Source organism: Nestor notabilis, unplaced genomic scaffold (assembly GCF_000696875.1).
Source record: "Nestor notabilis isolate BGI_N333 unplaced genomic scaffold, ASM69687v1 scaffold10287, whole genome shotgun sequence".
NCBI lineage: Eukaryota > Metazoa > Chordata > Aves > Psittaciformes > Psittacidae > Nestor > Nestor notabilis.
In genome coordinates, this window is record NW_009937803.1 from 108,674 (window position 1) to 134,430 (window position 25,757).

The following is a 25,757-nucleotide window of genomic DNA, read 5'->3' on the forward strand; positions in this document are numbered from 1 at the left end:
TTTGTGCTATCAAAACACATTAGTCTCATGATACCAGAGTTACAGCGGCACTACTTTTGTCTTATTTTGATGTAAGATCTTCTCTGTACTCCTAAATTATGGTGCTAATTCCTGCTCTTTAGAGAGTGGGTCTGCTGAGGCTGTTTTGAAGTAGAGAATAAATGGAGTTCTCCAAAACTGTCAATAGTGATGCACAAACGATCTCAGTTACTTAGTGTGAAACTGAGCTTTTTCACAGAATGTTTAGTCTGTGAAGGAAATGGTAACAAACCAGATCACAAATCAGTGTCTCTTCTGAGCTGCCACCTGTTGAAAGAGGGGAAGTTAGTCACTTTGAAACACTAAACAAATTATAGGAAAAGATGTATCAATAGTCTGAGCTTTTCTACAGGAAAAAGACAAACTCAGTTAGTGTTTTTTTATAACTCAAGGGATTTTTTGATTCACATCCCAATCTAAATTCTGCATTCATTGCTTCATGGTGAAAACAAGAATTTAAACCCAAAGGAATCTCATCACAGCACGTCTTAAACATGTGAGATCCAATCCATGCTGTCAAATTATATGTCTGTATGTAGGTATTAAACATAGAAAAGTGTAAAATCCAGATCTAGTTATTTTCAAGACATGTTTCCAAAGCAGGTCTATGCAAAGGGGTGCTGGTAGCTCATGTTGGCAAAGAGAGCTCATACAGATGTAACCCAGTGTAACATTGCTGCTTGCCTGGGGAATCGGGTGCCTGTGCTTTGCTGCCCATGAAATTGCTGTGGATAGTAGGCAGGGTTTGAGGTAAAAGCAGAAATGGTTTACCCAACTAAAGTGAAGAGTGTAAGAAATCAATTGCTATACTTAAATACAGAAAAATGGAACAGTTACAGTCCTTGTTGTTACTGCTCATTCAGGTGCGGCTTCAGCAGGGTTTCTTTTCCTGTTTTCTTTTCAGTTAGCAGCCTCAAGCCAGACTAACTCAAGAGTGACTGATGGTTCCCTGGAGATGGAATCTGGTCCTTCAGCTATCCTTTGCCTCTTAGTTGTTTCTTTCCCAAAATAGATTCTGATTTGGGATTGTCACCACTTCTGTCTTCCCTATTTCTGCTGAGCATGAATTCACCCATCTGGCCTTCTACATTTCTGGATAAATCTAACTGATTAAAAAGACATCACATTTTGTTTCTTGTGCCCTCATCAAAAAGAAGGCCCTTTGACTGTGTCTGTCATCTGAGTGGATGTGGTTAGGCTTCACACTTACTTGACTTAACCTGTTTTCATAGTGCAGTCCCCAGTGCGCAAATAACAGAAGAGTTACATCACCACTGGGCTTAAATGCATAAGCTGTTTTCAGGACTGACTTCAAAAGTAGTTGCTATATAAATGAGAGTTATGAATGTGTATCATTGATAAAACCTGGTATGATGGAAAATAAACTGAGGAATGATTTGTGTCTAAACTAAATGGGCCAGAATAAGTGTGGTTTGTTGGAACTGGGGAGACATAATGATAGCATTTTCCTACCTGGATGCATGATTGTACAACAGATGTTAGAGGTGTCAAGAATTCAGTCTGAGACATTGGAAGATTGGACTAATGATAAACTACCCAAAATCCAGGTACATGCCAGTGACAAAGTGTACATACCTGAATCTTGTTGGACAGAGGCAGTGCAGAACCTTCTTGCCTCCAGGCAAGGTCATAGAAATCATTGTGGTGGCAGCAAGAGATGGGAACGACCACCTAAGACTTCTTCTGTAGATAATAGGGCACACCTACCCATGTAGGTACCACGTGTTCCCATGATGGTACAGCACACCTACCCATGTAGGTACCACATGTTCCTATGATGGTACAGTACACCTACCCATGTAGGTACCATGTGTTCCCATGATGGAACAACACACCTACCCATGTAGGTACCATGTGTTCCTATGATGGTACAGCACACCTACCCATGTAGGTACCATGTGTTCCCATGATGGAACAACACACCTACCCATGTAGGTACCATGTGTTCTCATGGCACAGCTTCAGAGGAAGTGGTCCTGGGGAGCCCTGTGCTGCCCAGTTCCTACTGCTAGTTATAAGAGTCGAGTTTCCCAAGCCTCTCTGGTTTGGACCAGTGATTTTGTGATAAACAAGGGATCGACACATCTCGCTGTCAAAGTTCAATTTGATTAACTGAAGTGAATATAAAATGGCAAAGTTTTAGAAATTGTTTAGAAGTGGTTGCTGTTAACGCATTTTTAGACTTTGCCTGTGAAGCTGTTATGCATAATTGCTGACTGCAAGAGCTGCTTGTTGCTGCAGAAGGGTTATGTTTGTCCTTGTTACTGGTTTTACATATCTGTTAAGCTTTTTCACCAGCAGGAGAGACACAGTCTAATGTCTAAGAAAATGTCATAACGTCTGAGAAGAGGAAATTGTGAAACCTTTACAATAGATTCTGAGGAACTGAAATTGAAGTGACTAAGATGTAAAATTTTACTGCCTTACTAGTGTCTTTTATGTTTACTAGTTGTAAATGTGCAAAAATCCACATGAATAGTCCATACACTGCTTAAAAAAGGCGTGGGGAAAAAAGTTATTTGTGTCTGGTCGGGTGGTCAGCCGGGTGGACAGGCTGTTCTCTGCACAGCTGTTTGTTATAAGTCTGTGAAGCTGTAAGTGTGAGAAGCAGAATTCTTAGAACCAGTTAGGTCTGTCAAATAGAAATACCAGGAAGGAAACACAGATGTATGTAGCTCACGTGGCTGTTCTCATCAGGAAGCAGGAAGATGCTGAGATTATGTATTTGTCAGCTAGTCTAAAGATGTGTTCTGATGTCAAATAATTGAAGATAGGTTGGAAAAGATTTTTCCCTCTGAAAGGCCTCAGAAACCTATTTACCCTGGAATAATCCCAGGGAAATGAACTGATATTGCCACCAAAGTGCTGTGAATAAGTTTGAGTTCCCGTCTGCTTGCAAGAACTTGTCTAAAACTTCATTATTAGCAGTGCTGGCAAATATTAGATAACTTTGTTTGCACGCTCTCTGTGTCTATGCTGAATGGAAGCTATGGGAAGTTCAGGAATAGTTTTTCACAAGGAAAGATTCACAGTTAAAAATTCTTGTGTTATGTTTGTTCTTTTGTTGTTAAACAATTGTTAGTGTATGTTTAATTTTGGTGTAGGAGTTTTCTGTGGGACCTACAGCTGTGTTTAAAGACATGCTTCATAAAAGTCTCTTGATGACTTGTTCAATGAGTTGAATGTATTTTCACTGAGAGACTTACGGAGCTAGGCATCTTCAGGAGTTTGCTGGTGGATAATTTTGTGTCTGAAATATAGATAACGACTCAGATATCTCTGTAAAGTCTTTTATTAATAGCTATTCTTGCTGTAATATTTAGACATACTTCTAGAATTCACATAGCCTTTTGTCAATTCTTTGTGTTTCTGCAGCTTTCAGTGCACAAGAAAATTCCCATTTCTTTCCCAATTAGAATTGATTTTATTTTAAATTATAAACATATGCTGTGGTATCCTTATGGGACTGTTCTGTGGTTAATTGCTATTTATGTATCACTCTGGAACTTTGATTTCTGTGGTAATGATAAAAAACGCATGCTTTGTGGAGTCTAAATATGAAGAAATACTTTTTTAAAAATGTATTTTTGCTGGAAGATTCAGGATAGAACTCTCTTTAATGACAGGATTAGCAATTTTAGTCCTTGCAGTTCTATCTTTGTGTTCATTTACAAGCCACTAATATGAACACAGCTGTAAGCCATCTATTTGAAGAAACAGAGTTTTTAAGGATATGCTTGAATTGTTGTCAGAAGGAAGGACTGAGGAATTACAGAAAAGCATACCCTTTTCAGTTCTGCTTCTGCTAGTTTATACTACATCCTCGGGTAGGTGAATTCACCTGGCTCTTAGAAAGCAATGTTGAAGTTATGCTGGGACCAGGAATCTCCAAAAGATCTGGGTCTGAGTGCTGTGGTCTGGGAGCTGAGACAGCAGTCTCTCACAGTTTCTGTGCCTGTTGTTCAGTTTACATTACCTGGAGATAGATAGAAATAGTTTGAATCAAGACAACAGTTAAATGGAAGAACATTGCTATGGAAGATCTATGGCTTTCTGCCATGGTCTAACTTTAGTTAAGTTTAATTTTGTGGTGGTGCACTGTTTAAAGAGTTAGTACTGTTTTAACAACTTCTGCAATCACTGCAGCTGTCTACGCAAGGAGATGCCAGCCAGGTGATTGGGCCTCTCACGGATGGGCAGAGGAGGAACGTGGCTGTAGTTAATTCACTATACAAACTACACCAGTCGGTTCTGAAGGTAGGCTTCCATGGTATTTCTTTTCTTGCCATAAGGTTGACTTCTTTGCTGTACTGCATGCATATTCTCCCATTAGCTGATGAGAACTCTGACAAATACATCCTGATTTGGGTTAAGACCTGCACCTTGCTGTGCATTTGTGCAGGTCTGAGAATTGATTGGCCCACTGCTTTGTGACAAATTGTCAGTATTAGAAAAGGACTGAAAGATAAGTTTATAGAGAATAATCACATTTCACAGCCATTGTTTTGTGAATCTGAACAACTGGTCTCTTTATGGTTTTCATTATCAAGTAAGCTCTGTCTTTGTACTGGTCAGCCTGATAACCCTTGTCCCAGCCCAAACTTACTCAGAAGACCATCACTGCTTTCCCACAGCTGTGGCCAAACTGAAAAGGGGAAGGGAAGGGTGAAATCAGGACAAGCAGCACATCATAAATATCCCCATGTGTTGTTCCTGTTACAAAAGTCTGGCCTGGCATTATTTTCAGGACTAAGCACAGTTATGAATAATGCCAGTTTACTGGCTTAGTGATGCCAGTGCTTACACAGGCTCTGTAAATTAAAACAAACAGATACAGTGGTTATAGTCCAGTTAATTGTGTTTAAATCCTAGCATGATGAGGAAAAAAGATCATGAGTACTCTTGACTGTGGACATGTTTAAAAATGCTAAAAAGCCTATAAAATTTGCTTGGATTTTGCAAACAGATGGTAGATCAACTTTTAAGTCTGCTTTCTCTGATGTATTTAGTAATGAACCTCATGTGCCTTAGTGTTGGAGGGAGATCTGATATGATTCAGTCTTTGAGTTCAGTACTTATCTGGCTTAAAAATACTATTGTGTATCATGTTCATAACTGTAGGAAAATTGGTAGGATATTCCTTTAGATCATTCCTTAACTTCTAATATCATAGCTGTACATAAACAGCTATTTAACAAGTAGTGTTATAATAGTCACAATACTGAGAAAGAACAACCATTCTTTCAAATATTTGCTATAGAGCTGCTTGTATAGTTCTCCATAAATTCTATATTTAGCAGTGAGAGAAGACAGCACTAATTTTTATTCAGATCCTGTTAACCCTTCAGCTAAATTTCACTTGAACTCAACTAAATCATTTCTTCGCCAAGGCAGAAGCAGAGCCCACAGGAAATTTGAGTGTAAAGGACTGATTACTGGTGCCTTGAAAATTCTGTTTGTATAAACCCCATTTGACATTATCTATACCTATGTAAACCACTCATTACTAGGCATATCTCTGTATGTTTTAAAAGAAGATTAAATATTATGGATTCTAATAATTTGTTGAATGTTGACTATTAACAATTACTTTAAAATTTGTAGGTTGTTACCAGTCAGAGCTCATTTCCAACAGCTGCTGAGCAAACAGTCACAACTGCCTTAAAGGTAATTGAATGTCCATATGCTGCAGGGGTAGGGCTGAGTGTTTCTTTGTCTGTTGTACTTAAAATGGGCACTTATTTCCCCAGGTATTATTGTGTGTCAGTGTGTGTTAGTCACAGGTGTACAAATATTCTAAAATTTGTATTTCGTTGTATCTACAGCTACATATATGTTGTATGTGCCAAAATCACTGCTTGAGTAGCATTTGTATTCAAGAATATTCTCGTAATGGTGGGACTGTGAAAGTAAATGCCTTTCTGTGCGGCATTCACGCAGCAATAACTGGATCCTTCATTACCCCTTTACCCACCCTGACCCACACATAAAATTATGATTTATATGCTACCTGGTGCTTTTCAGGGGGGTGATGTGGATGGCCGTGCAGCCCTCTGTGTATGACAGCTATTCACATCCATCCTGCTGTGCACTACTCTGGGAGGGGTTGTGTGCAGAGGAATGAAGGGCAGCTTGAGTGTCTGGGGAATGAACAGCTGAATGAAGCTTGTGCATCAAAACATGTATGTTTACAAACCAGGAATACCAGATTGTTGTGCACCTCCGAAGGAAGGCTTTACATAGATACAGTAAACAGCCTTATCTCTGTACTTTACTGGTAAAATCAGTTAAAGAGAAATGTTATCTTAGGCTTTTGTCCTCGTATCTAGCAGTTTCTAATGCAGGATAATAAAAAGCACTGTTAAAATGAGCTGTTTGTCAGGGTATTTTTGAGGTGTCAAAATTTAAATGCTTCTAATTTCTGTTTCCTTACTTCTCCCTTTTTCTTACTCTATTTTAGGCAGTCCATGATCTAATGGGTAGTGCTGTTCAGCCGTTACTGAACTCTGTAGGAGATTCAGTAGAAGCTATTATCATCACTATGCACCAGGAAGATTTTTCTGGGTAACTAGAAATATTTTTTAAACATACCATTGCTTTCGTAATATGTCCTGCATATGCATGATAGATTGTCATTGCCACAATGGAGCCTTGGAGCCTTGGAGCAAGAGCACGTATTTGTTAAGGGGAAGGTGATGCTTTATGGTCAGTGAACAGAGAAAGCAGAATTACACCTACCTATTGAAACAAATTAATCATGTGGCATCTGTCTTCTTCCCTCTCTCCCCTCCCCCCCCCTTTATTTTTCATAAAGTTTTGCATTTGAGTGAAATTCACTTTAAATCGAAAAAAAAAGGCAAGCAGAGGCTTTTTTGGTGCTTAAAGAACCTCTTTTGCTTTCAAAACTTATTTTTTGTGGACAGTCTGTCAGTATTCTGTTTTTGTTATTTGAACTGTCAGTATTCTGTTTCTCAAAATAAAGCATATAACCTCTGATGCAACATTTTTTCTGAAGTATTATTGAATATGAAACGTTTCAAAAAATCTTTTCCATTGACAGTTCAGATTTAGTGCATTACATTGTTTTCCCATAGCATTTTAATTAAAATTCCCAGTGTACTTTATCTGCAAAGATCTTGAGTCCTATCTTTAACTGAGCCTTCCTTCCTGAGCGTTATTTTGGTTGTTATCTCTGTTCTGACATTGCTTATATCATCATCAGATGTCCTGTTTCCTGTCTTGGAAATTTACTGAAAGTAGTATATTTTCAGAGGTGTTTTAAATTTTTCTTTTTCCTTTTTTCTTTTTCTTTTTTTAACAGTATTTTACTCTCTCCGTGTTTCTGATTCCACCCAAAGGCTAAGTTTTGTTAGACAGCCTGTATGCTCAGGTTCCTGAGACTGGAAGAGCTTTTTTGCCTGACTGTGATTCAAAGAAGGATAAAGATGATTGATGTCTGTGTCCCAGAGCTTTGATGCTGCTTCTGTGATAATTAGATTGACTTTATAATACTGGGTTTGGAGGAATCTAGGAAACTGATTTTACACAGAGAACAGGTTTGGGGTAGGCTCAGCTAGTAACCCTGTGACATGTGCTTGTGTTTTCTGATCCATTATTAGAGTTTCAAATCAACAACTGGGACATTTAAATCTAGGGGCTGGATCTGAGGGTTAGGCTCCAAATTGGTGGAGGGTCTGCAAGTTGGGTAGGAGTGGGGTGATTTGCTTTGTCTTGTTAGGATGAGAATGGCTGATAGGTATTTTGAGACTATAGTTGCAGAGAGAGCTACAGTGCTCTTTATTCTCAATAGAAAATGAGACTCTACAATTCATGCCATGACTTCGTGGGGTAGGAAGAAAAGTAAAAAGAATCCAATAGGTTTTGGTTGTGTTTTAAAGATGAATTTAGCTGTCCCCATTTCTTTTTTTCTTTTCTTTCTTTTTCAGATCATTATCCAGCTCAGGAAAACCAGATGTCCCTTGTTCTCTGTACATGAAAGAACTACAGGGTTTTATAGCAAGAGTCATGAGCGACTACTTCAGACATTTTGAGTGTTTTGACTTTGTCTTTGATAACACTGAAGCCATGGCTCAAAGAGCAATTGAACTTTTCATTCGCAATGCCAGTCTAATAAGGCCCCTCGGTGAAGGAGGGAAGATGCGGCTTGCAGCGGATTTTGCGCAGGTACGCTCAATACTGGTTTTTGTTTTTCTGTTGCTTCACTGTGGTCACTGAAAAGTATCAGTACTGTTGTCCACATCGAAGTATAAACAGGCAATTGTAGAGATCGGTGCATTCCAGTTCTAAACATGCTCTCTGATGGGATACTCTATCCTGAGAAATGCATCCACTAAGTGGTTGAAGATCCCTTGTCACCGTAAGGCATGTTCAGGGAGGTCTGACAGCCAAGTGACTTGCATTTAAATTCAGCTGTGTCTTGACATGTTATCCTGCTTGTCTGACCTCTTCGGTATGTCCATCATTTGCTACCATTCATTCGCTTCATTCTTTCTCTCTCTTTTAATGGAATAGTGTGTCACTTTCTTAATCGCTTTATATATCACAGTGCCCACACTGGTTAATTGCTAACTCAGCTGCCTTGCAGTGGAGGAGACAAGCCACAGAAATACCAATATGCTGTGGAAGAGCTGTCCTTTCGATAACAAAAGGGTAGTTTTCGTGTGGGATTCTCTTCATGACCTGGTTGACTTATCTGCCTCTCAGCTTTATCTAGCTTTTACACTGGGCTAAAACACAAAACAAACTGCCACATTAATATCCACTCCCTGTCTGCATTATCTACTATATTCAAATATAATTTGTCAGTAATAACAGTCTGTCATTAACTTGCCAAAGAATACAGGAATCCACTAGATTGGTCTGGGGGTTATTATTATCCATGCAGAAAAGGGAATTAGCACCAGCTGTATGCATACCAAGTGCTGCTTTTGGCTAGTAGGTAACTGAAGTAGGAGAGGAAGGCAGGGAGGGAGGAATCACTGCCATCTCTGCTCTTGCTTCTGGCTGCTTTGTATCATTTGCCTATGAGTTACATACTCCTGAGTTAAGTTTTTTTATTCATTACTCAAAAGTAGCAAAACAGCCTTTAACTACAGAAGTTAAGGGGAAGTTTTCAATTGCTTTTAGTGAGAAGGTTCCATTCCCTTCTCTATTTTGAAGACAATGGCATAAAATTGGAGGAAAAAAAAGAACACTTGACTCCTCCTCTGAAAGGAATATAGATAAGTTTTGTAATTTATGCTGCAGTACTAAAGCCAGTCATATAAATTTGGAAAATTTACCTTCACCTAATTCTACAGTAAAGAGCATCTGATCTAAGCACCTATTATTATAATAATACTCCTTTTGACATGGGCTGCCTTTTAAGTGAAAAATGAAGGTATGTTTTCATCTGAGTGTAGGGGGATTTGCATGTTCTTCCCCACAGTGCTGACTATAACTCCTGAACGGACAGCTGTGTGAAAATAAATGTTCTGATTTCTCTTCTTTTGTACTGTAGATCTAAAAAAAAAAATGGTAGAGGGGTTTGAATTAATTCTTGTCTCCTGCCTTCAACTGTTGCTGCATCAGGGGGGCTGCTGTGTGTTTTCTCTTCTTCACATTGCACTGTATTTTTGGCTTATTTTGGGGGTTAAGACAAGAACTGTCTGGGTCCAACCAGCCCCATACAGCCACCTCAACGCTCACTTTGTGCCATTGAGCATCTCTGCACAGTGCTCCTTGGGGCACCCCAGGCTGCACAGTGTCCAGAATGGCCTGGGCACTATACCCTGTTACTTGGGATAACAGAAGAAGGACTAAAACATTTTGTGTGTGGAGGCTGCCTATATCCATGTTTTCTGGGGTGTGTCTGCCCCTCCCAAAGGGCTGGTGGGTTTTTGGCACGTGCTCATGATGCCAGCTCCTGGTAGCCCCACTGGGGAAGGTGTAGTTGCTCTGACCTGGCCAGGACCCCTGGGCGTGTTCGCCTCAATGTGGCTGTCATCCTGAACGGGACCCATGTCACTTCCATGATCCATGGGGCACGTGGCTTTGTCAAGGAAGACTTGATTCCTCCACAGGAGAGGTTGCTGCTGCTTTGAACTGAGGAAAGCAGGTATTTAGCTGGGCTGCTGACTTGATGGGAAGGATAAGCTTTTCCAAATGGTCATAAAATGCTGCATGCAGGCTTTTTAATCAGTCCCAGAAAGGCACTGCATTGTTGGACTAAAGCCAAACCCGAAGGGAAGTACCTACCTGAAAAGACACTGTGTGTGTAGGAGGAGGTTTGTTCATAAACCATGTTTACTTGTGCTGTGTCTTGTAGAATCATTCTGAATTTTCTGTACGCAAAAAGGGTTACATTTTCCTGCTCAAAACTGGCTTTTATGATCTAAAACACCTTTTGGTGTTTTGGGGTTACTTGCAAGCAAAAGACCTGGGCAGAAATCTGTTGAGAAGCTTTGGTAAATTTGAGGTCCTATACATGCATGCAGTAAGTCAAACAATCTTGGGTTGCATCAGATTTTGGGTATCTCATGATGTTGTGCACATTTCTCTCAGGGCACCCAGTTACAGTTGCCTTACACTCAGCAGAATAGCTTTGGCTGAGAGTCAGATTTGAAATTTGTTTGCACTGGAAGCATGTTTTACTGATGGGTTGCTTCTGAACAACAACTACCTGCACAGAAGGGGAAAAACCGAGGCTTCAAGTTCTCTTCATTCACAGCTGGGTTTGGTGAGGTGCGCAGCAGCCAGTTGTCTTGAGTAAGGCTCAGCTACTTACACAGCTAGGAATTACTGCTGTAATTCTGTTGAATTCTCTGTACTTACCCTGTTTCCAGTGTTGCTATTTCACTTTGCTGTCTGTGCATTACACATATTTCAGCAGCAAGGCTAGGTGTGTGCTAGTGTGGCAGCTGTAAACAGAGGCATGATAGGCTTGAAATATGTTTGAATATCATTAACATGATTGCATAAGGATCAGTGCTTATAGGAACACAAACTTTTCAAGCCCTAGAAAATGTCTGCAGTGCTGCAGAGTTATTGTCACATACTGTGTTGTTCCTTGGGACTCTCATTCTTTGAAATACTTCCGGTCTACAGGCTGAATGCACCTCTTTCCATTTTTTATGCAGGCAGTAGTACAAGATTACTTTTCAGTACAGTCCTTTAAATTCCTAGATCAGTTTGTTTTCATTTGGTTTTTTGTTTTTAAGGTGACCATAAGTCAGCATTCACATATGTAATCCCAAATTTTGCTTTTTAATTCAGTATTAGTCAGACTGAATAAAATGTTCTCCTGGAGGCAAGCAAGCCAGCAAGCCCTGATGGGTTTTCAACATTGATGTTTCTGGGGAGTACCAGGACAAGTTAAAAGAGGACATTTTAACTTGCTTGGTATTCAGAGTTGTTATAGGCACACTTTGGGTTGGTGGTTTGTAGTTCAGGCCTTCCTCAAACCCAGTGGAAGTGCTGGACAATTCAGCAAAGAATGATATGTAAGCAAAATGAATTGAGAAATTTATTTACAAGAAATGAGGAATCTACAGTAATATCTGGCATGGAAATTTATAGTTTGCTACATACAGTTTGTAAGCTGATACAGAAAAAGAGCTGTTTATTAATAGCAAATACAAATCACAACTGCATTGAAATAAACTAGTCTAGAAACTGCTAGACTAAGGAATCTTCATGATTCATGGCATGAAGGCATGACATGATTTCCCATCTTTTCATAGTACATGTATATGTTTGGAGTGACATATAAGGCAGGAGCCACTGTCTGTGCCAAGACCCTCATCTCATGTCATGACTGATTATTCTGAGCGTTGTCAAGAGAGCTAGTTTTATTGGTCCTGTCTGAATTAATACTGTTCTATATATATCTTCATATATTCCTTATCTATGTGTGATTTATAATTGGGGGTTTTGGCATTGTTCAATACTGTGCTCAGACAGTTTTGACGGGGCATGGTTAACACTGCCACAAACTCTTCAAGTCTTTATCAGCAAATTACTGCAAAAATTTTTTGGTTTATTGAATTATCCTAGAAAAATGTTTTTACTGTAGAAGTTGGTAATGCTAAAGTGTAGTATAGAAGAAATGTTTCTATCTGCTGGTTAGCCTATTGTCAGAATCTGGTTTTCTGATTTAGTATGGAATTTTGCATTAAAAAAAGCAAGAGCATTAGGCATTTGGGATTTTACAAATGTAAATAGATTGGCTTGTTTGCTCAAACATGGTGATTCAAGTGTAAAAATGCTTTTTATACTTTTTTCCTAAAAAATTTCCTTTCTAGTTTCTTCCGGAGAAGTGAGAGAAGCAGGATGATGTAATCACAGTTGTAGTTCTAAGGACAGAAACTATTAAAGCTAAAATACACTTAATTCTCAACGCTAACTATCTTAATGGAAGGAGGAAATAATTTTCTGATGTGTGCTATTTTGGGGGTATTACTGCTGAAGGATTTCCTTAAACATCAACTGTTCTGGAATTGCTGCATGGGGGAGAAATCAAATTCCACATCCCTTCAAGGCCAGCTTCTGTTCAGAGCTCTTCTGCTCCCTTTCTTGTTAAAAGCATTCTCTTCTGGTGAATGGCTAGAAAAAACATTCTGAGTTAACATTTAAAAACTTGGAATTCATCTTGGCCAAGAGGAAATGTAATTGCTAAAAAATTAACGTTAAGATTTTCCAGCTGAAAAAACAGCTGTTTAGTAATGAGAGATCTTGAAAATACCACAATAGGCACTAAACAATAACTTCACTATGGGGTTTTTCAAAGCACTCTTTGATATATATGCATTATGTGTACCTAGACTATGTATTAACTTCACCCTTGGGTTGCTGAACATAATCCAATTAGAGAAGCCAGCCATGTGATGTATTTTTTACAATATGGCTATCCAGTGAATAGTTGAGCAGATAATTGACCACCTAGCCATGGGCTATGGCAAGGTCATACGAGAGGAACAGATAATCTACGCTTTCGGGGTTCAGAGAGAAAGAATCATTGAGAAGCAGTGTATGTTGGGCAGGAGTCAGTCACTGTGTTCTGTGAAGCATAGCAAAATAACATGAATAAATCGTGGAAAAGCAATGGGGTTTGAACAAAGTTAGGAGGAACGAGGCAGAGTCATTAGGCCTTCTTCTGTTCTAGCTGCCCCTTCCTTTTAGGCAGGCATGTGCAGTTCCTACTGCTTCTCTTGGATGCTGTGTTCATGATTATCTCACAGTAGTCCATCAAGCTTCTGTGGTTGCAAATTACTGCTTGGACACCTGACTTATCCCTGAATTTCACCTGGATACCTGAATTTTCAGATTTGCAGTTCTGGGAGTGAAATTCGGAAAAAACCAGAAAGCGCTACTTGCCCTTTCGTAGGTAAAGTCCATGGGACATGGCTGTATGAAAGGACTTGCACACATGATGCAAGCCAGCCAAAAACATCACCGAGCCTGTGAAAGCTCACCAAAATGCTTTGGAAACTATAGCTGTACATTATAGCAGAAGCTGCTACAGTATAAACATGCTGCATGAATCAACAGTTGATGCAGCTTCAGGTGATGACAGGTAGCAAAACCAAGAAGCGAGGTGCACTCAATCATCTGCTCAACTCCAGCATCTTAAAAACAGCAGATGTTCCAGCTGAATGATTCCTCCCCGGCACTTGCTCCCAGGCCAGCAGCGCGCTGCTCTGCGCAGACACAAAGCCATGCTCAGCAAGCCTGCAGATACGAGTGTAACAGCAGAAAGATGCTGGAGCATCTCACTACGTGATAGGGCTGAGACAAACAGCTAAAATTCGAGTGAAGAAAACAGTCTTGGTTATTATGCGATGTATATTTTTTGTTGGAGAGACTGGGTTGTAACACACATCAGACTAGCATTGTAAATGAAAAACAAAGTTTCTGCGGTTTATGTACATTTTTGCCACATTAGTTTTCACTCATTCCCACTCTTCATGAGTCAATTTGAGATGGTATAGTATGCCACAAAGCTTAAAAACAATTTTTTTCTTTGGCAACTAGTACTTCACGAATCAACCATCTGCTGCCATTATATCTATCTAGTTCTAGCAATACTAATAATTTCCTACAGTGAATAAAGGTTGAAGATGAAGTAATAGAATTTTCCAAACTGAATTTTATTCTTTAGTACTTAAGACTAAAAACTGTTGATTTATGGGAACTGCCAAGTATGTTCAAGAGAAATCGTTTAAATTTGTTTTAATAAGGAATTGGTTAAGCTGTAGAAAGTTGCACGTACGTCTCATCACATCCTATTATGTTTCAGGAGTGAAAATAATTTTAGACTTATTAAGCAAAATTGTATTTTGCTATGCTGGGATTTCTTTCCCATTGTGAGTACAGTTTGATCCATGCATCTCTGTTTCCACAAGTCAGACTGGTAGTTTGTTGCCTGTTACCGAATTCTCTAAACCACCTAAAAGAATTACCTTCTTCCTGGCTCTTTACAGCTACGAGCCCACAGCTGCCACGAGCTCCCGCAGGATATCAGTTCCTTCCAGCTGCCCCTAGCCAGTACTGATGCCTGAAAAGCAGCTCTGGAGAAATCAGTCTCAATCCCATTTGGTTTTCAGGGTCTGTAGGGTTCCATGACACAGCCAAAGCCTACTTAATTAGCTCTCTTTTTGACTGTTTGCTCCTCTGCAGTAGACTGGCCTCTTGGCTCCCATACATGCTCAGAAGTGTCCCGGGGGATCTAGGGAAACAACATGCTGAACTTAGAATCATAGAATCGTAGAATAGTTAGGCTTGGAAAGGACCTTAAGATCATCTAGTTCCAACCCCCCTGCCTGCGCTAAGCTTCATTGCAGTTTGGAGTTGGAGCACCTCCCTGCAGAAATCCCGAGGGAAAAACCTGCCTGTCCTGGGAATGTGTTCTCAACCTCGCTCCTTTGTGCTGGTGGTTTCAGCACAAGGCACAGCAGCTGACGGCTCCTCCTCAAGCATGGAGACCTTCCCATCTGCACACCTTTCGCACTGTCTGGTGGATGGCGTCCTTGCTCAGGAACCGCAGAGCTGGGTTGTACATGGTCTTCAGCCCAAGGAACGGGTATCCCTCCTGCCTGAGTGTGGGAGAGGTGACCTAGCCCTCAGGTTGTGAGGGTTACAGGGGGACAGGGCAGGCATCTCACCCACCTGTAGAGAAGGGGCTGATTCATAGGCCAGAGTAGAAGATTTGGGGGCCAGAAGGGCAGCAGGCAGGAGGGAGCCAGGCTGATACCCAGGGCTGCAGCATTCATCTGAAAGCCAAAGACAAAGATCCTTATTTCCATTCCTGGATTTTTATTCACTTTCTGCTTGTGTGAGTTTTTGCTTAATACAAAATGCACATTTCAAGCAGCCTGGAAGTGTTTGATGTGGGACATGTACTCTAAAGTTCCTAGGCTTAGGGAGCGGATTTTCGCTGCCTGTAGGTTAGCTCTGCAGGGCTTTCAGAGCCTTTACTCCTTGTCTGTAAAGGAAGTGTAGGTGCCTGGCTTCTGCCCTCTGGCTTTCCCAGCTTTGTCTGACTGAGTGTCATGTACGTGGATACTCCTTCAACATGACCCACTTGACCTATTTTAGGTGTTTGCTTGGGGGAAAGGTGCATCACAGCCAGGAGCGGCTGTTTTTCTCCCCGAGCATGAAGAGAACCTGTAGATGTTGAGAAGTAGGTGAGATGACTCCCATCCTGCCACCTGCTTTTTAGGATGAGGACATGAAGTGTATGGCCTTGATTTGCATTAATTGCCAATTCAGTTTCTTCTGGCTTTAGATGAGCTATGGCATCATAGTTTGCCACACCATCTTTCTTGTTTATGCTGGAACCCCAGCATAGTTACGTGCTCTTGGTGGAGCTGGCAGCCGGCAGCCAGCTCTGTCTGAGGAAATTCTACAGCTGGAAAGAATAATATTATTAAAGACTTCACTGTAAATAGTGTATTATCACAAACGCAGTGAAACTAGCTCAGCAATGTTACTTAAATGGGAAGCTCATTGAATGGTGGTTTTGATTTTGTTACTTATTTTAGCTCTCATCCTTTGAAACTTAGCTTAATTGTGCATTATGTGGAAATCAAAGTCTGAATAGTCATTTAAGTTGGGGTTTCAAAAACATGTGGGGAATAAAGCTTGCCGTCCCTCTCTTGGCTGACACTTCCAGAATGCAAAAAACAAAGACTTAATCCATACCTGGCTAAAATTATTTTAGCTATGGGTTGGGTTTTTTTGAGTGGTGGTGTTTGTACTGGTGTGTATTAACTGTGAAATGTTGCCATGTAATGTTCATGTTCAGTCTGGAATCTGGAAGTGTAATTGTTCTTTCTCACTTCTGTGTCCTCACTGTTAATGAAGAGTCTGTGACAGAATTTAGTCCCACATGAATGATGTAAAAACCCAAGCAGAGCCTGCTTGAAAAGGCAGGTGAACTCCAGTGCTTAAAAACCAGAAAGTGTTTAAAAACCAGTTGTTTTTAAAGACGGCTGCTGTAACTCAGAGACAGAACAGTATGAAAATCAGTTTGAAAATAAAGCTCTTACTGCTGCTCTTTTGCCTGTGATTCTGTACGACCCTGTGGCAATAGGTCCCAGCTGCTTTCTGTCTAATCTGCATAGGTTTTGTGCCCCACGATCTGGGGCTGAGTATTCAAGAAGGAATCACTTCAACCTTGTGCTTTGCCAAAAGCAAGGTTCCCTGCTGAGATGGGTGTGCATTTTACTGCTTCAGGAATGGTTTGTGGAGACCTGCCTACATTTGTTCTCTTCCCAGGCTGTAGTCAGATTTTTTGGGGTATTGACATAAAGGCTTCATCAGGAAACTCATCACCAACAAAGTAAACCTGTTGTGAGAAAAAGAGCTTCAGTCACAGAAAGCTCATGAGACTCCTTTTGTTCTTAACCACAGACTATCACTGCTGTTTCTCATGGGGTGCTTACTGTGTTGCCAAGAACAAGGCAAAAATCTTGGCCTGGGCAGTGCAGTGTGAAAGGAAAGGATAGCTTCTTGTATCGAATTCAGCCACGAGCAAGAAGTCGGTAACTTGGTCTGCAGGTTTGGATTATTGCTTAGAGGCAGCTGCTTCAGTGCCCAGTTGTATATTTTAGGACACTCTAATCCAAATGGAAATGTTTGTTTTTACAGATGGAGTTAGCGGTGGCACCGCTGTGTCGGCGAGTCTCTGACCTGGGAAGATCTTACAGACAGCTGAGATCATTCAGGTGAGCTGCAGTCACAGGAGCCAGCAATTAGCAGTATGATCAAAGTGTATTTCAAAACCGATTTATTATCTCATGCTAATTCTGATTGAACAGAGCTTTTTTGGCAACACCCACCTGCAAATTAGAAATAGATTAAAGTTCTTTGTAATTCTATGAAGAGTATAACTATGATTTAACAATCTTTGTCATGCAAATGTTGGCCAAATTGTACTTTTTTTTGTGTTGCTTTCAGTACAACTCCTTCATGACAGTGAGTTCTATAGCTACCTGAAGTGTTTGCACTGAAATATAGAATTTACAGTCCTGGGTTGTTAACTACAATAGACAACTTTGTAAATTTTTACAATCTGAACCTGTGTTGAAAACCTAGGATGCAGACTAGTAGCAAAACTTTAGATGATTCTATTCTAACACAGTATTGCCACCATATAGGCGTTTTTCTAATGCATAAGATAAGCTTTTTCTTCCTTTCACAAGTATAGTTTTACATTTTTCCAGACCGTTGCTGTTCCAGACCAGTGAGCATATTGCCAGTAGCCCAGCTTTGGGAGAGGTTATTCCATTCAGCATTATTCTTCAGTTTTTATTTACAAGAGCACCACCAGAGTTAAAATCACCCTTCCAGGTAATAAGATCAACCTCTCTTTCCTTACGAGATGTCCTAAGGAGGAATGAACATTGTAATTCATCCTAGATATTTTAGTTAAAAAGTGTTCAAGCTCATTCTTTATATGATTTATTGACTTTTGCTTTTATTGTGGCAAAGGTGTTCTGGTCATTTGCTTTGTATTTTAATTAATTAACAGTAGGAAGATGATAACCTGATTTTAAATAGACTCTTAAGTTTATGTTGTTCTGTCAGCTCATGTAAGAAATTGCAGGTCTTACCCTGACTGTACATTACCTGGATCCTGCTCGTGTAAGATGCAGAAAAACTAGATACAAACCTCTGTCACAATTGGGCAAACAGCTGATGTGGGAGATCACCTCTGAGCTCCTGGATAATGTATTGGGCTATTTCTGTTAATTGCCTCTGGTTCCTTAACCCATTCTGCATCACTGCAGTATTAAGTGAGCCTTATGTGGCTTCGCTTAAATCACCTTGGATCTGAAATTGGTGTGTGTGTTTCCTTTTTCACCTTCATGTGTAATTGGTGTTTGTTTCTCTGTATTAGAGGGCTGAGTGGTCCGTTGCCCGCTACTCCCAGTGGCTCGATGATCATCCATCTGAAAAAGACAGGCTTGCTCTCATACGGTAAAAATCAGTCTTCTTTCTTCTCTACATTTATGATAATGGAGCAGTAACTTATCTGCATACCAGCACTGGTCTTGAAAAGTAAAAAAAGCGTGTGTTATAGAAGATGCGTCATAAATACCATTACCCTCTCTCCACTCACGGGATGAGTTGCAAAATGGCAGAATATATAAACTGAACACTCCCCTCCACCAACCATACCCAAAACCTCCAGTGCCTTTGGAAAGGAACACATAATCCTCTTGCAAAAGAAGGAAACTGTGCACAGTGGTGGTTTAAATTAATACTGTCTTCCAGTAAAATTGCCTCTCAACTGGTGGGAAGTCAAGGCTGCAGCGTCCCGTCTTCTGTGTCAGGAAAGCTTAAGCTTTGGAAGCTTAAGCAGTGAAAATGTAGGTAGGAATTTAAAAATGGAAGACCCTCGTTACACCCCTGTAATGTCATTCTTCAGAAAATCAGCCCAGGATCTTTAGGAAGTGGTAATTACGTCAGATTTTAAACATCTTCCTAAGGTAGGTGACTTTACAGCTAAAGAGTGTTTTGCATCTTAAAATGTTAGCAAAAGTTATGCAGAGTCTTGTTTTTCCAAACAAGCAGATTTCTGATGTTAGAGAGAACAGATGCGTGGTATGAACATGACTGAGCCAGTCTGAGAATCCTCAAGATTCGAGGTGATCATTTGGCTCCTAACGCCCTAACTCTTCCAGCCATCTTCCCAGTGTCCTGTCTGACATCAGTGACACCCGCTGAGGTTGTCACACAGCTGCACCAGGCTCCATCTGGCCTGGGAGCCAACTCTGTCCTTGCACTTCTGCGTGTGGATGTTGCCAGCTTTTGCTGAGATCATAAAAGCTGACTTCAGTTCCAGCCAGCAGTGGTTGTGCTTGAGAAAATCAGCCAGTATCTGTCCACACTTCTAAAGCAGCCAAGAGGAGTCTGCTGTAAATATTTACAGTTCTTCAAGCTGATAGCACCATACAGTCCAGTGTAGGCCCTGGGTCAGTCAAGGAAATAACTTGTTGATCACCAGTAGATGTTAGTAAGATTTATTTCCAAACTATTAAAATGCAAACTGTGTCTTCATGTGTATTAAAAGAATATTTTTTGAAAATCACGCATGCTGTTAGTCTGATTTGGCTGCAAAACTAAGTTTTCTTGCATCTTGAGCCATGACACCTTGAATTACAAGGGAATGGATAATAGGAACAGGGCTGACACAGCTGTATATTGTAACTTAGTTATGAATATTTTGGTTGTGATTTCTTCCCTGATAGTACTGGCAAAACTGACAGTGTTGAACTTCAGATATGTTAGAGAGAGCCAAGAATGCAAATCATTTGAGAACTGATGGGATTTTGTTCTCTTCAATCCTTTTACACAAATTTGAAAATGCCATCCTTAAACTGCAACGTTTTTGTCTTTGTTTGCAATTGCATTTCATTCAGACTGATTCATCTAATGGGCTTGCTGGTGGTAATGTTCAGACACTGATAAATTGCTCTGACCATGGAGGTATTATGGGACAAGCCTTGGGTGTCATCCATTAGACCAGGTAGCATAAAGTGGAATATTTAAGGTTTTCGTTTCAATCTTTTAATTGAATCCTTTATTCATTTTGCATGAGATACCGCTATTGAAGTATTTCAACTTTGTAACCTCAAGAAGGTGCTGCTGCAGGGTGGTCACCGGGCAAGGTTATCACCTGAGCATTTTACAGTGAGGCTGTTGCTTTGCACTGGGAGTGCTCGGACATCCATCCTCCCAGGGCATGGAGCTGGCAGCTTTGAAGATCTGCTCTTCCCAAAGGCACTCCCCTGGCTCTTCCCTGCTCTTGGTACACCAGAGCAAGGCTGTATGTCACTGCCCATGCTTGATTACTTCTCCATCCATCCATCTCCAGGCCTGTCGCTCGCAGGCACCACTCGCGCAGCTTTGCTGAGCTGGGTTAACCACTGCAGATTTGTTAAGCAGACTCTTCCCTCAGGTGGTTTGGTTGGCAGCTTGTGTAGAGCTGCTTGTCTGGAGCAAAGAGCAGGGGCAAGCTGAGCAGCTCCAAATGCAGTGGGTGAAGGGGCTGGTACTCCTTAGCAGACACTGGTAACCTCTGCAGGCATTGCTCCATTCACCTTTTTACCATCTCCTCTCATGCCTGTTGGTCCTTTCTAAATAGGCTCCAGTTATCTGTACAGAAGGCAGGCAAGCAAACATCAGTCACAAGCATGACCATGTTTCATTCAGTATTTCTTTAATACTCTATTGGATGATTTCTGAGCCTGTTTTTCATGTGTCTTATGAGCCTCAGTTGAACTACAGACATCTTGCTCATTTGTCTGGAGTCTTTTATCAGTCACCCTCTTCAAGTTTTTTCCGCCTGTAGTTGTTCAGCTGTGCTAATTGAGCCTTGGATGTTGTGAGCCTTCAGATCCCTGCACCGACCTACATCAAGAAATTATCTTTACATTGGCTGCAACCTTGCAAATGGTTGTTTTCTGCAACTTCCCTTTTTAACAACTGTGCAATTACTCCAGAGAGCTGCTGCTTAGGTGTTAATTTACTTGTGTTACCAGAATCCTTACAGCTTCGTATTAAAGCTTTTTCTGCTCTGCAATCTCAAATGCTTCATGTGCAGCGTGGTGTTAATGTTATGAATTAGTAGCATTCTGAGCATTTTTGTGCTTTTCTTTCTGCTTGTATTCAGTGTGAAGGATGGGATTTACCTGGCCAGGGGTATATGAGCTAGACTCCCTTTACAGTCAACAGAGAGAAAACAGGCGCTGCTGGGGCTGATTCATCTCATCCTGAAGTAGGTACCTAAAATAGGTCAGTTGCGTTGTGTCCTGAAAGCTCCATTTTCTCTGCTCAGTGAAGGGAGCGTGGGCCGGGACACGGGAGCTCTCTCAGGCAGACAGCTGCCCTGCAGGCATGTGAAGTTGGGTGAGATGGCCCTGCTGGGTTGTGTTGAAAGGAGCGTTTCTTGAAGCAGCCGGGACACGTTGTTTTCTTTTTAAATTAAGTTTGAAAACTCAACCTTTTTTCCATAAGAGAAACCCTGATAGATGTGGCAGGATTTGATCCAGCAATGGAAGGATTGAATGACAGTTCATCTGCTCAAGGGCTGAATTCTTGTCTTTACCATTGGAGTGTGGGTAAACTCCCTTTAGTCAAGCTCACTGTTGCTGGAGCAGAGTTGAAAGTCAGGCCCAGTGAAGGTTCATTTTCATAATGAGCTGATGTCCTGAGCCAGAGAGCGGCTCTGACCACTGACCTGCCAGGGGCAGGGGCAAATGCCAGCGTGGGGGCCACCACGAAAGCCCCATCTGTGCGCTGGGTTCAGCCTCGTGGCAGCCTTGCCCTGAGCCGTGCTGGGTCACTGCTCTGCTCTGCTCTGCTAAGCCAAGCGAGCAGCAGCCGCAGCGTGGCTGGGGGGTGGCGGGGGGGGCCTGCCGTGGAGCTTGGCTCCAGTGCCTGTGAGCGCTCCCGGCCAGCACCAGATCACTCACAGGAACCCTCGTGTCACCCGTGTGTCTGTCAGTGCATGGTTCCTTTGATAGCTCCGTCCTGCATAAACTGGAGCTGGCTCTTGCTGATCTGTGGTCCTACAAGTGATGCTGTTGGAGATTTCGCTGTGTGCTTTTACAGTAACTTTTATAGCACACAGTTAATAGATGTGGTGTTGGAGCGATCGTAGAATAGCTGGTTGCAAGGGACAGATGTGCTCTTACACGGATTATTTTCCATTTTCCTCTTTGCCCTGAAGTGTGCAGGGCAAACAGACTTCCAACAAGGTGCTAAAGAGAAGCCTGGCCCTGCCGTCCTCTGGCTTCCCTGCTAATTGATCAGGACCTGAGTGTGTCACTGAGTGGAGGCTTGATCCCTGACTCTGCTGAAGCTTCCCATTTAAATCAGGCTCCATTTGACCAAGTCAGAGCCCAGGAGGGTAGTGCTGGTATTCACAGTTCCATATAAAATTAGCTAATTAATTAGAGTAATCCTAAATGATGCACATTCATATCCATTGAAAAACCACAGCCTAAATCATACACTTTATTCCCCCCCTCCCTTAAATGTAGATACAAATCTTCATGGATTGAAATAACATTTCAAAAAAGAACTATCTCGTCTTATATAATCAGCTTGTCCTGATTTCCAAGAAAGCTCATGTTTTTGCTCAAGCAAGTGAAGTAATTTAATAAGTAAGTGCTTTAAAATCCTTTTCCTTATGTGGGAGGGCATCTTAAACTTAGGGGTTTTTTTCCTTACTTCTTACGGCATTTTTAATGAAGCATTAATATATGCAGAACATCCCACCAACCCTTTTCCCATAGCTCTCTTTTACAAACAATATTTGTAATGTATACCATAGCTTGTCTTTTAAAATAGAAACAGATTGCCAAACAGGTTTTATGTCCTTTATTAGACTGGGAGATGCTGAATTTAGGACATTATTTAGTCTAATCCCTTCAAGAGTATGTTTTGTGTATTACATAAACAGGGCTTCTTCCATCTTCTTAAACATTGATAAAATAACTATAAATTACGTCTCTATATATGACAACAGCTGTGATCTCTTCTGTGCTGAAGACTTGATGATACTGCTTTCACCCATGATGCTGTTTATTTTTCCATTACTACTTATGCACTAGTGTTTTTACAGTGTCCTCTACAGGAGCCTTTTTTTAAGACAAGATCTTTAATGCTAACCCAGTGCATCTGAACTGGGTTCTGTGCTGCCAGTGGAGTTCACAAAAGCTCGTTTGAGCTGGGACCAGTGAAGTTTACAAAATGTCATCATAAAATCTGCATTTCAAGTGTTAACGAAGCTACTGAACTCATTTGTTTTCCCAGTTGAGGTACACTCATGTGGGCATCTCAGCAGCTCCAGAGTATCGTTACCTGTGCCCAGCTCATCCAGCCTGAGCTGAAATCTTGCCGTGTGCAGCAGCAACCGCCTTGCTTTGCCATAAGCAGCTTCTTGCACCATCCGTATTTCCATGTCACAGTCCCAAAATCCCACCCTCAGACTTGGTAACTGTCTTCAGAGAAAGAAAACTCCCATCCCAAATGTACTTCTGAAATCGCATCTACTTCATGACCACTGGTGCTTTCAGTTACCTCTCCCAGCCCATTCCTCCCTTGCACATGGAAGCAACCTCACCATTAGTCTCTGGCCTCCAAACATCCTTTCTCGCTGGAGTCATGATTTGTGCCAATTTACTCCCTGGAGCTTTCGTGACCAGGAATGCTGTTCCTAGTAGGATGCAGCATCATGGCCAGTCGCCATTGTGTCGTTACCAGGGGCAGCAATGCAGAGGAGGGTTTCCTGAGCTGGTCAGAGCTTGACCATGACTATGAGCCATTCCATGGTCACCAGGTAGTGTGCGAAGCTCCAGGCGACTGCGGCTGCCTCTTGGCTCCCAGCCTTTGGCAGCTGCAGCAGCTTGTTTTTCTCACTCTGGCTGCTTTCCTACACCACTGCTCCTCTGCCTTGATGGGTGCAGGAAGCAGGTCGCTCCCCAGGCCAGTTCTGCTCTGCAGTAGCCCATGTTCTCTGTTCGGTGGTAGATGTTTCTGTGTGACTTGTTCTTTCACTGCAGCTCCCATCAGTTGTTGCCGCAGGGTTACAGCGAAATCTCCACCAGTGGCAGCTGTGGCATTTACAAAATAGCCTTCACAGGCTGAAAGCTGCCAAGTCAAGGGAGCCTGGCACAGATATTACATTAGGTGAGAAGCTGGTGCTCCCCACGCCTTTGTCGTGGCAAAACTCTTCCTGTCTGAGAAGAATCAAGCTTTTGTTCTCGCATTTCAGGTAAAGTTATTGATTATAAATTGCATTTCAAAATTCAGCTTTAGAGCACTTTTAAATACTTTCACTGGAGAGGCAAGCACGGGACATGGGAAAATGGCGAATGAATTTAGTCGGAGTGTTGAGAAAGCTTTTATTTTCATTGTTTAGTGCAAAGCTGTACAATGTCTGTTTTAGCAAAATGCCTGAGAATTCACCTTACAGTATTGATGGAATAGTAACGATTGGTTGTCTTTTGAACTTGGTCTCTTTGAAACAATGCAAGCAAAGACACAGTAAAAGAGCAAGCACAGCAGAAGAGAGCTGGCAAGGATCTCTTCTTGCTTGGCAGCAGCTTCTGATGGCTGTTGGTCTGTGCAGGGAAGAAGGAACCTTAACCCTCAGAGCAGTTCTGAGGCCACCAGACAGTTCCTTTTAGCTGCTTTTTGATTTGTAAGAGGACAGCGGCTGCCACCGATGGAGTTGGTTTTGCCACTTAAATCAGATTGAGGCAGAAGAGAAAGAAAAAAGATAAAAGCTGCTGGAAGGTGTGACAGCAGGACTCCAATACTGGTGTTTGGCACTTAGTGTAGCCTGACTCTCATTCCCTCTTGTTTGATCTGATGGGAATAACAGTCTGGCTAAGGACTATCAAGGGCTGATGTTGAGTGGTTTTGGGTGCTGCTTTTAGGGTAAAGCTTCTCCCTTTCATCTGAAGGGATCTGGTTATCTCTGTCATCTTTTTCAAGGGCTTTTTCAAAGCAGAAAGGGATAGCAGCGTTACCATCTGGATAGTGATGCCAACCCACAACTTCACCAGGAGGTGTCAGAGCTTTCTAAGTTAAGCAGGTCAATATGGGTTTCTTTTCTATTTTCAGCTTTTGGTGACTTTTAAAAACTATTTGGGGCCAAGAAACTTTGGGGAGTGTATAGAGGAAAAGACAGGGACACTGGTGAGAGGAAGGGGAGAGATTCAGCAAGATGAACAACAGCTACAGTAAGAAAACTGTCACAGGAGTTTCTTGACTGTCTTTTTAATAGTTACTAACATCTAACATGCTTAACAATTACTGCTGCCCAGAGCACTTGAGTGCTGACCTGAGTGGAAATGTGAGACTCTTCCACATGGCTTCCTTTCATCCTGATGTGATCCTTGAGCCTTCCCTGCCTGCATCTCCCACTACTGCCCAGTCTGCTCACCACATGCTTGCCCCTCATTGCTACAAGAGGCCAACTGATCTAAAAAGCACACTTACCTGCTGTCCCTTCCCCCTGGTCTCACCTCTTCTCTTTGAATCTCGGGGTTTAAAACTGACCTGCAGATGTGCTTCATCTCTTTGCAGTCTGTCGTGCTGATGGTCTTTGCTGGGAGTGAGGTGAGCTGCGCATAAGCACTCTGTGGCTGCAGCAAGCAGGTTTTTAGTTGTTGCCTCTT

The 25,757-nt window shown here is 41.6% G+C and overlaps 1 protein-coding gene across 1 annotated transcript in view; it reads left to right on the top strand.

Annotated features, from left to right (window-relative positions):
- Window positions 1-25,757, top strand: part of LOC104409212 (conserved oligomeric Golgi complex subunit 5-like) — a gene marked incomplete at its 5' end in the record, with an annotated part of 103,235 nt that overhangs the window by 75,860 nt on the left and 1,618 nt on the right. The window contains 7 exons of the mRNA XM_010019019.1: window positions 4,207-4,317; window positions 5,665-5,727; window positions 6,521-6,624; window positions 8,007-8,244; window positions 17,209-17,285; window positions 17,784-17,910; window positions 18,461-18,540. Coding sequence (XP_010017321.1) covers window positions 4,207-4,317; window positions 5,665-5,727; window positions 6,521-6,624; window positions 8,007-8,244; window positions 17,209-17,285; window positions 17,784-17,910; window positions 18,461-18,540 — 800 coding nt within the window. The remainder of the gene's footprint in view (window positions 1-4,206; window positions 4,318-5,664; window positions 5,728-6,520; window positions 6,625-8,006; window positions 8,245-17,208; window positions 17,286-17,783; window positions 17,911-18,460; window positions 18,541-25,757) is intronic.